General features: G+C 64.8%; 1 protein-coding gene across 1 annotated transcript in view; it reads left to right on the top strand.

Moving 5' to 3' along the window:
* The window catches only part of LOC103666326 (cohesin subunit SA-2-like), a 47,088-nt gene that overhangs the window by 22,730 nt on the left and 13,135 nt on the right, over positions 1-11,223 (top strand). Inside the window, exons 9-10 of the mRNA XM_040635171.1 lie at positions 1,738-1,889; positions 10,749-10,822. Coding sequence (XP_040491105.1) covers positions 1,738-1,889; positions 10,749-10,822 — 226 coding nt within the window. The remainder of the gene's footprint in view (positions 1-1,737; positions 1,890-10,748; positions 10,823-11,223) is intronic.

The raw sequence follows: 11,223 nt of genomic DNA, 5'->3' as shown, positions 1-11,223 counted from the left end.
GGGGAAGGGGCCACAGACATGGGAGGTAGGGGCCATGGGGGAGGGGCCGTGGGCCACAGGGACAGGGGCCAGAGGACATGGGGGTTAGGGGCCATGGGGGGAGGAGCTACAGATATGGGGGCAGGGCCATGGGCCATGGAGGTAGGGGCCACGGGTCTAGGGTCTGTGGGGGAAGGGGCCGTGGGCCACGCACACACAGGAAGGGGCCTCAGCCTGGGCTCCTCCTGCCCCAGGGCTGGTGTCCACACCCGGGGCCTCCAGTGTGCTGGCTTGCAAGGGGTAGAGGCTGCTGGGCGGGTGGACGCCAGAGCCGGAGGGGGTGGAGAAGCCACAGAGGGACGTTGGCTGGAGGACGACCACTGACTGGTGTGGCCAACGGCACAGAGTTGGTCCTGTTCACCTTCCACGGCAGAGGCCACGACGACTGGGCACCATGTGCAGGGCTGACATTGGAGAGAGGGTGGGCTCTTCAGTCCCAGGGCTGACCCCCAGGCGTGTCCTGTCCCTCTGTCCCCACAAGAGCCCACAGGCTGGCCCACCCGGGTGTGTCCTGTTTCTCCCGTCCCTGAGTTATCTTTTCTAAGTGACTATTAATTCCACAAATCGGGTTATTGATCAGGCGTCACACCTGGGTGTAGCTTCTCCCCGAACACAGGCCGAGTGGTCAGTGCTAGCTTCCGATGAACGGACTCTGAGCGGTCAGTGCTGACCACAGGGACTAGGGAGGAGGGTCCATGGTTACGAGTCCTGTGAGTTTCGCATCCTTCGGGAAGGTGCAGTGTCCCTCGCTCTCTAGCTATCCTCACACAGAAGTGTTGGTAAGGAAGCCTGATGGTCTTTGCAGGGGCCTGTTAGGAACCATGAAGAAGTCCAGAGTTTGTGATGAGATTTTAGCAGGATGTGCCCCACAGGGATTCCGGTCCCTTGTGTCGGATGGGTCCCTGCAGGTGTAGGGCTCTCTCAGCATGTGTGTTAGGGTGTGTCAGCCCCGCGGGGCCTGTGTGTGTCTTGTCCCCACGTCTGCGTCTGCAGGAAACACTGTGTGAATGGGGCCATGTACCCCTGGAGGGTCCTGTGCGTGAATGGGGCCACGAGCCCCTGGAGGGTCCTGCGCGTGAATGGGGCCACGTGCTCCTGGAGGATCCTGCGCGTGAATGGGGCCACGTGCCCCTGGAGGGTCCTGTGCGTGAATAGGGCCATGTGCCCCTGGAGGGTCCAGCGCGTGAATGGGGCCATGTGCCCCTGGAGGGTCCGTGTGAATTCTGACCTTGGACTGCTGGTCCCGAGATGCCATGCGTCCTGGTTACGGCGAGGCTTCCTCGGGTGTCTGCAGCCGCCGAGCTGGGGTTGTGCAGCAGACGTGTGTTTCCCGCCACGGTTCTGGCCCAGTGTGTCCTCTGAGGCCATTTCCACCTGGGTGAATCCTGCCGGCTCTGGGGCAGTGGCTTGACCTTGCAGGTGGGATGGTTGTGGGGTGTGTGCACAGCCTGGGAACGCTGAGATGTGTTCCCGGGTCCGCGTGTGTGGTCGTCGTGTGGGGATGACCGTATGCACTCTCGTGACCTGGCATTGGCAGGACGCAGCATCCCCTCCAGCCGCCCGACCTCCCAGCCTCTTCTACCCCCAGACCCCTCTGAGTACTGGCAGAAGGGCCACTCCTGTGGGAGGTGGAGCCCAGTGCTGGGGTCTGGGCCCCGGGGTCCCCGCCCCAGGGTCACGGCCCCAATCTGCCGGCAGCCATGAAGCTGCTGACGGCGCTGGCCAGCGTGAACCAGGGCATCTGCGCGGGCCGGCGCACGGCCCAGCGGCTGTACGAGATCGAGAGCATCACGAAGCTCAAAGGCCGACACAAGTACTACATGGAGCTCCTGGACCAGCGCCGACACCAGGTGCGGGACAGCTGGGGTCACTGTGGGAGGGAGTGTGCACGGGATGGGGACGAGGTGTGAGGATGGCAGTGTGTGCAGAAGGGAGGGAGGGTCCCAGATGGAGGAGGGACACCGAGCACATATGAGCTCCTGGACCAGCGCCATTACCCACAGGTGCGGACAGCTGGGGTCACTGTGGGAGGGAGTGTGCACGGACGACGGGGGGACGTAGGTGGGAGGACAGCACTGTGTGCAGGAGGGAGGGAGGGTCCCAGATGGGAGGAGGGACACGAGTACTACATGTAGCTCCTGGACCAGCGCCTATTTACCAGGTGCGGGACAGCTGGGGTCACTGTGGGAGGGAGGCAACTGGGATTGGGGCGGGGGGACGCAGGGAGGACAGCACTGTGCAGGGAGGGGCGGAGGGTCCCAGATGAAGGAGGGACACGAGTACTACATGGAGCTCCTGACCAGCGCCGATTGGCCAGGTGCGGGACACAGCTGGGGTCAGTGTGGGAGGGAGGTGCACGGGATTGGGGGGACGAGGTGGGGAGGACAGCACTGTGTGCAGGAGGGAGGGAGGGGGTCCCAGATGGAGGAGGACACGTGTACTACATGGAGTTGACCAGCGCCCCGACACCAGGTGCGGGACAGCTGGGGTCACTGTGGGAGGGAGTGTGCACGGGATGGGGGATGCAGGTGGGAGGACGGCAGTGTGTGCAGGAGGGAGGAGGGTCCCAGATGGAGGAGGGACACGAGTACTACATGGAGCTTCCTGGACCAGCGCCGATACCAGGTGCGGGACAGCTGGGGTCACTGTGGGAGGAGTGTGCAATCGGGATGGGGGGGACGCAGGTGGGGAGGACTCACTGTGTGCAGGAGGGAGGGAGGGTCCCAGGGATGGAGGAGGGACACGAGTAGCTCATTAGTTGGAAAGCCTTGGACCAGCGCCTACACCAGGTGCGGGACAGCTGGGGTCACTGTGGGAGAGTGTGCACGGGACTACTGGGGGACTTGAGGGTGGGAGGACGGCACTGTGTGCAGGAGGGAGGGAGGGTCCCAGATGGAGGAGGGACACGAGTACTACATGTAGTCTGGACCAAAGCAGCCGACACCAGGTGCGGACAGCTGGGGTCACTGTGGGAGGGAGGTGCACGGGATTGGGGAAGTGGGGGGACGCGAGGGTGGGAGTGGACACAGCACTCGTGTGCAGGGAGGGGGAGGGTCCCAGAGATGGAGGAGGGACACGAGTACTACATGGAGCCTCCTGGACCAGCGCCGACACCAGGTGCGGGACAGCTGGGGGCCACTGTGGAGGGAGGTGCACGGGACGATGGGGGGACGCAGGTGTGAGGATGGCAGTGTGTGCAGGAGGGAGGGAGGGCTTCAGGATGGAGGAGGGACACGAGTACTACATGGAGCTTCCTGACAGCGCTGACACCAGGTGCGGGACAGCTGGGGTCACTGTGTGGAGGCACGGACGACGGGGACGCAGGTGAGGATGGCAGTGTGTGTGCAGGAGGGAGGGATGGAGGGAGTCCCAGATGGAGAAAAAGGAAGGGATGCAGGTGTGAGGACAGTGCCGGGTGCAGAGGGCCCCGTGGGTTGTGCTGAAAGTGTGGACCTGGCCTGCTCCCTAGCATCCCCGGGCCCGCCCGCCGCCCCCGATCCAGCCTCCGGAAACTCCCTCGGCCTCACCCCCGGCTGCCCCACAGCCTCTGGGTTTCAAGCTGGAGAAGTGCTAATCTGTGGCCATGTGCAGCGCCTGGTCCCCCAGGGCTTGTGACCATTTCCGGGGGGTTAGGGTCTCCCCACAACACAGCAGCAAGCCGGAGCTCAGAAAGCACAGCGTGGGCCCCCAGCCTCTTCCACATCCGGGCTCCAGGTTCCAGTTGGCCTCCCTGTGGGGGGGTGGAGGGGGGTCCCTGCAGCCCCTCCGGCCCCTGTGCCCCCTGGGGACACTCAGGTGGACCTGCACGCCCTTGGCTCAGTTACATTTCTTTTCTGTGGTTGTTTGTGATTTCGACATGTGCAAACTGTGCTTACTGTGTCCCGCACCCCCCCCCCCCGCGTCCTCTGATCCCCCGCCTGCACCTCTGCGCACACAGGAGGTCACCTCTTTGGGGGGCATCCACAAGTCATGGGGCACAGAAGCCATTCCAGAAAGAGGGGTGCACGTGTGGAGTTCCCACCCCACTCGTGCCCCTGGGCACGAGCTGTCCTCCACCCCGCTCCACGCCCCGCCCACTCATCGCCTGCACCCCCTCACCTCCACCCCCACCCTGTCACCCCTACACCCTCACCCTGTGACCCCTTCACCTCCTGCCCCTCACCCTGCACGCCTTCAGCTCTGCCCCCCTCATCCCAGCACCCCTTCACCCCTGTCCTGTGCCCCACCCATCCCTTTGTCCCCAACCCCACGGCACAGCCCCCTCCCATTGCCCTCACCCCGTGCTCTGTCATACCCACTCACCCTGTGCCCCATCATACTCACCCACTCACCCCTCACCCCTTGCCTCCCATTCCTCTCCATCATCCCTTCACTCCCGCCCCCACCCCTAGGCCCCTCCCATCATCCTCCCCCTGCGCCCCATCACCTCCACCCCTTCGCCCTATCACCCCCTCACCCCTTTGCCCTTGCCCCCACCCTGTGGCCCCTTCCTCCCCTCACCCCATCACCCTTTGTTCCTGTGCCCTTCCCATCACCTCACCCTTACACCCCTTCACCTTCACCTCAGCAGCTCCTTGGCTCCTGCCTGCGCCCACCCACCCCTTCACCCCCACCTCCCCTGAAGGACCTCCTATCACCCACACCCTCCCGCGCTCCATCTCCCCACTCCTCACCCACGCACCTCACCCCGTCACCTTTGTACCCTGCCATCACCACTCCTTACCTTGTCACCCCCTGCTCCTGCCCCACACACCTCTCATCCCATCACCTCTTCATCCTCACCCTATCCCCGCACCCCCTTCACTCCTGCTCCTGCATCACCTCCATCCTTCACGCCCACCCTCACCCTCACCCTTTCACCCCAGCCTCCTCACCTGTCACCTCCAGCTCCTCGCCTGCGGACCTCTTCACTCTTGCCCTCAACCCATTGCCCCACCCCATCACCCCACCCTCACCGTATACCCTGTCACCCTTGCCCCCATCCTCTACCCCACCGCTGCATCACCCCCACCCCCTTACCCCATCACTCCACACATCCCATTACCACTGCTGGTCACCCCGTCACCCCTTCACTTCACCTCTCACCCTGTCACCCCTTTGTCCCTTCAGTCCCTCCCTTCACCCTGTCACCCCACACCCCTCGTTCCCACCCCTGAAGCCCGCCACTCACCCATCATCCGTTTGCCCTGCCCCTCACCCCATCATCCCACACCCCTTGTGCCCCACCCCTCACCCCCAAGCTCACCTCTCTCTCACCCCTTCACCCCCAACCTGCACCCTTCACCCTCCTGCCCCTCAGCCCCCCAAAAATGCTCACTGCTCCCCAGCCCCCTTCACCCCCACCCTCATTCCATTGCTCTGTCCTACTTTTGCCCCTGCCCCACCTTCTTCACCCCTCCTTCGCTTTCTTTGCCCCCCAATTCTTCACCCTTGTCCCCATCCTGCACTCCCTACCACTACCCTGAACCCCTTTACCCCCTCACCCCCACTGCTTGACCCTTCACCCCCACCCTGTCAGCCCACACCCCCTTTACCCCTGCCCCTAACCCCTTCGCTCCCTTTCCCACCACCCTCTGCCCCTTTCTCCCCTCACCACTTCACCCCTACCCTGCACCCCTTCACCCCCTCACCCCCACTGCTGGCCTCTTTACCCCTCTCGCCCTCTCAACCCACCCTCCCATTCTTGTCACCCCACGCCCTTCCCCCACCTCCCATACCCCTTTTCTCCCACCTACCCCTTTTTCCCCTACCCACACCCCTTTTCCCCACCCTGTACCCTTCACACTACCCCCGTGCCCCTCTTCACCCCACACGCCACCCTCAGTGCTCGCGCTTTCACCCTGCCCTGTACGCGCACATGAGTGCATTGACATTGTGTGGAATGGGGCTGGAGTGGGGGGGGGGTGGGGAGGGGGCCGGGGGGGGGGGGGGGGATGCAGGTGTGAGGACGGCACTGTGTGCATGAGGGGGGGAGGGTCCCAGATGAAGGAGGGACACGAGTACTACATGGAGCTCCTGGATCAGCGCCGACACCAGGTGCGGGACAGCTGGGGTCACTGTGGGAGGGAGTGTGCACGGGATGGGGGGGGACGCAGGTGTGAGGATGGCAGTGTGTGCAGAAGGGAGGGAGGGTCCCAGATGGAGGAGGGACACGAGTACTACATGGAGCTCCTGGACCAGCGCCGACACCAGGTGCGGGACAGCTGGGGTCACTGTGGGAGGGAGTGTGCACGGGACGACGGGGGGACGCAGGTGGGAGGACAGCACTGTGTGCAGGAGGGAGGGAGGGTCCCAGATGGAGGAGGGACACGAGTACTACATGTAGCTCCTGGACCAGCGCCGACACCAGGTGCGGGACAGCTGGGGTCACTGTGGGAGGGAGTGTGCACGGGATTGGGGCGGGGGGGACGCAGGTGGGAGGACAGCACTGTGTGCAGGAGGGAGGGAGGGTCCCAGATGGAGGAGGGACACGAGTACTACATGGAGCTCCTGGACCAGCGCCGACACCAGGTGCGGGACAGCTGGGGTCACTGTGGGAGGAGTGTGCACGGGATGGGGGGGGGACGCAGGTGGGAGGACGGCACTGTGTGCAGGAGGGAGGGAGGGTCCCAGATGGAGGAGGGACACGTGTACTACATGGAGCTGGACCAGCGCCGACACCAGGTGCGGGACAGCTGGGGTCACTGTGGGAGGGAGTGTGCACGGGATGGGGGGGGACGCAGGTGGGAGGACGGCAGTGTGTGCAGGAGGGAGGGAGGGTCCCAGATGGAGGAGGGACACGAGTACTACATGGAGCTCCTGGACCAGCGCCGACACCAGGTGCGGGACAGCTGGGGTCACTGTGGGAGGGAGGGTGCACGGGACGACGGGGGGACGCAGGCGGGAGGACAGCACTGTGTGCAGGAGGGAGGGAGGCGCCCAGATGGAGGAGGGACACGAGTACTACATGGAGCTCCTGGACCAGCGCCGACACCAGGTGCGGGACAGCTGGGGTCACTGTGGGAGGGAGGGTGCACGGGACGACGGGGGGACGCAGGCGGGAGGACAGCACTGTGTGCAGGAGGGAGGGAGGCGCCCAGATGGAGGAGGGACACGAGTACTACATGGAGCTCCTGGACCAGCGCCGACACCAGGTGCGGGACAGCTGGGGTCACTGTGGGAGGGAGGGTGCACGGGACGACGGGGGGACGCAGGCGGGAGGACAGCACTGTGTGCAGGAGGGAGGGAGGCGCCCAGATGGAGGAGGGACACGAGTACTACATGGAGCTCCTGGACCAGCGCCGACACCAGGTGCGGGACAGCTGGGGTCACTGTGGGAGGGAGGGTGCACGGGACGACGGGGGGACGCAGGCGGGAGGACAGCACTGTGTGCAGGAGGGAGGGAGGCGCCCAGATGGAGGAGGGACACGAGTACTACATGGAGCTCCTGGACCAGCGCCGACACCAGGTGCGGGACAGCTGGGGTCACTGTGGGAGGGAGGGTGCACGGGACGACGGGGGGACGCAGGCGGGAGGACAGCACTGTGTGCAGGAGGGAGGGAGGCGCCCAGATGGAGGAGGGACACGAGTACTACATGGAGCTCCTGGACCAGCGCCGACACCAGGTGCGGGACAGCTGGGGTCACTGTGGGAGGGAGGGTGCACGGGACGACGGGGGGACGCAGGCGGGAGGACAGCACTGTGTGCAGGAGGGAGGGAGGCGCCCAGATGGAGGAGGGACACGAGTACTACATGGAGCTCCTGGACCAGCGCCGACACCAGGTGCGGGACAGCTGGGGTCACTGTGGGAGGGAGGGTGCACGGGACGACGGGGGGACGCAGGCGGGAGGACAGCACTGTGTGCAGGAGGGAGGGAGGGTCCCAGATGGAGGAGGGACACGAGTACTACATGGAGCTCCTGGACCAGCGCCGACACCAGGTGCGGGACAGCTGGGGTCACTGTGGGAGGGAGGGTGCACGGGACGACGGGGGGACGCAGGTGTGAGGATGGCAGTGTGTGCAGGAGGGAGGGATGGAGGGAGTCCCAGATGGAGAAAGGAAGGGATGCAGGTGTGAGGACAGTGCCGGGTGCAGAGGGGCCCCAGGTTGTGCTGAAAGTGTGGACCTGGCCTGCTCCCTAGCATCCCCGCTCCGCCCGCCCCCGCCCCCTGACCCAGCCTCCGAAACCCCCCGGCCCCCCACCCCCGGCTGCCCCACAGCGCCTCTGGGTTTCTGCTGGAGAAGTGGGGCATCTGTGGCCATGTGCAGCGCCTGGTCCCCCAGGGCTTGTGACCATTTCCGGGGGGTTAGGGTCTCCCCACAACACAGCAGCAAGCCGGAGCTCAGAAAGCACAGCGTGGGCCCCCAGCCTCTTCCACATCCGGGCTCCAGGTTCCAGTTGGCCTCCCTGTGGGGGGGTGGAGGGGGGTCCCTGCAGCCCCTCCGGCCCCTGTGCCCCCTGGGAGCCTACTAGGTGGAACCTGCCGCCCTGCTCAGTTACATTTCTTTTCTGTGGTTGTTTGTGATTTCGACATGTGCAAACTGTGCTTACTGTGTCCCCACTCCCGATCCTCTGATCCCCTCGCCTCGACTCTCTGCGCACACAGGAAGTCACCTTGGGGCATCCACAAGAATCATGGAGGCACAGAAGCTTCAGAAAAGAGGGTGCACGTGTGGAGTTCCCACCTCCCACTCGTGCCCCTGCAGAGCTGTTTTCCTCCACCCCGCCACGGACCTACTCAGCCCTGGTCACCCCTCACACTCCCCCACCCTGTCACCCCTGCTACACCCTCACCTGTGACCCCTTCACCTCCTGCCCCTCCTGCACGCCTCAGCTCTGCCTCATCCCAGTCACCCTTCACCCCCTGTCCCGCCCCACCCATCCCTTGTCCCCAACCCCACGGCACAGCCCCCTCCCATTGCCCTCACCCCGTGCTCTGTCATACCCACTCACCCTGTGCCCCATCATACTCACCCACTCACCCCTCACCCCTTGCCTCCCATTCCTCTCCATCATCCCTTTCGCTCCTACCCCTAGGCCCCTCCCATAATCTCCCCTCAGCCCATACCTCCACCCTTGCCCTATCACCCCTCACCCCTTGCCCTTGCCCCCACCCTGTGGCCCCTTCCTCCCTCACCCCATCACCCCTTTGTTCCTGTGCCCCTTCCCATCACCTCACCCTTCACACCCCTTCACCTTCACCCCAGCAGCCCTTGGCTCCTGCCTGCGCCCACCCACCCCTTCACCCCCACCTCCCCCCTGAAGGACCCCTCCTATCACCCACACCCTGCGCTCCATCTCCCCCACTCCTCACCCACGCACCTCACCCCGTCACCTTGTACCCTGCCATCACCACTCCTTACCTTGTCACCCCCTGCTCCTGCCCCACACCTCTCATCCCATCACCTCTTCATCCTCACCCCATCCCCGCACCCCTTCACTCCTGCTCCTGCATCACCTCCATCCTTCACGCCCCACCCCCTCACCCCTACCCTTTCACCCCCAGCCCTCACCCTGTCACCTCCAGCCCTCGCCCCGTGACCTCTTCACTCTTGCCCCTCAACCCATTGCCCCACCCCATCACCCCACCCCTCACCGTATTACCCTGTCACCCTTTGCCCCCATCCCTCACCCCACCGCTGCATCACCCCCACCCCTTACCCCATCACTCCACATCCCATTACCACTGCTGGTCACCCCGTCACCCCTTCACTTCACCTCTCACCCTGTCACCCCTTTGTCCCTTCAGTCCCTCCCTTCACCCTGTCACCCCACACCCCTCGTTCCCACCCCTGAAGCCCGCCACGCTCTACCGATCATCGCTTTTGCTGCCCCCTCACCCCATCATCCCACACCCCTTGTGCCCCACCCCTCACCCCCAAGCCCACCTCTCACCCCTTCATTCCCCCAACCTGCACCCTTCACCCTCCTGCCCTCAGCCCCCTGTACGTTCACTGCCCCCCAGCCCCTTCACCCCCACCCCTCATTCCATTGCTCTGTCCTACTTTGCCCCTGCCCCACCCTTCACCCCTCCCCTTCGCTTCTTTGCCCCCACCCTTCACCCCTTTGTCCCCATCCTGCACTCCCTTACCACTACCCTGAACCCCTTTACCCCCTCACCCCCACTGCTTGACCCTTCACCCCCACCCTGTCAGCCCACACCCCCTTTACCCTGCCCCTAAGCCCCTTCTGGCTCCCCTTTCCCACCACCACTCATGCCCCTTTCTCCCTCACCACTTCACCCCTACCCTGCACCCCTTCACCCCCTCACCCCCACTGCTGGCCTCTTTACCCCCCCGCCCCTTCAACCCACCCTCCCACCTTGTCACCCCACGCCCCTTCCCCCCACCCCATACCCCTTTTCTCCCACCCACCCCTTTTTCCCCCTACCCACACCCCTTTTCCCCCACCCTGTACCCCTTCACACCACCCCGTACCCCTTCACCCCCACACGCCTCACCCTCAGTGCTCGCGCCTTCACCCCTGCCCTGTACGCGCACATGAGTGCATTGACATTGTGTGTGGAATGGCCACAGCAGGCTCAGATCACTGCAGGCGGGGTGGTGTGCAGCCCTGTGGTGGCAGAACCATCCACGTGCAGGGTGCAGATACGTGACAAGGGGCGATCACCCAGAGGGCCACGTGTGGGCCTCCTGTGTACCAGCCGCAGCTTTGTGGAGGCCTGCAGGCCCCCGCTCCTGTCCACACACCTGTCCTTCTGCTCCTGCAGTTCCAGAACAAGCCGATGGCCATCGACAATATCATCTGTGCGCTCTTCAAAAGGACGTTTGTGCCCCGATACCGGTAAGGGGTCACCTCGATGCCACACATCTTCCTGCGTGACCCAGGCCGTGGCTGAGCCTCCACGACTGTCTTCCCACGTGTGTCTCCCATGACCCAGGCCATGGCTGAGCCTCAGCGTGTGTCTTCCCGCATGTGTCTCCCGTGACCCAGGCCGTGGCTGAGAGTCCGCGAGTGTCTTCCCGCATGTGTCTCCCGTGACCCAGGCCGTGGCTGAGCCTCCGCGAGTGTCTTCCCGCATGTGTCTCCCGTGACCCAGGCCGTGGCTGAGCCTCCGCGAGTGTCTTCCCGCATGTGTCTCCCGTGACCCAGGCCGTGGCTGAGCCTCCGCGAGTGTCTTCCCGCATGTGTCTCCCGTGACCCAGGCCGTGGCTGAGCCTCCGCGAGTGTCTTCCCGCATGTGT

Source organism: Ursus maritimus, assembly GCF_017311325.1.
Source record: "Ursus maritimus isolate PB19 chromosome X unlocalized genomic scaffold, ASM1731132v1 scaffold_X1, whole genome shotgun sequence".
In the NCBI taxonomy this organism is placed as follows: Eukaryota; Metazoa; Chordata; class Mammalia; order Carnivora; family Ursidae; genus Ursus; species Ursus maritimus.
The sequence above is the reverse complement of the archived record's forward strand: the minus strand, read 5'-3'. Positions and strand labels throughout refer to the sequence as shown.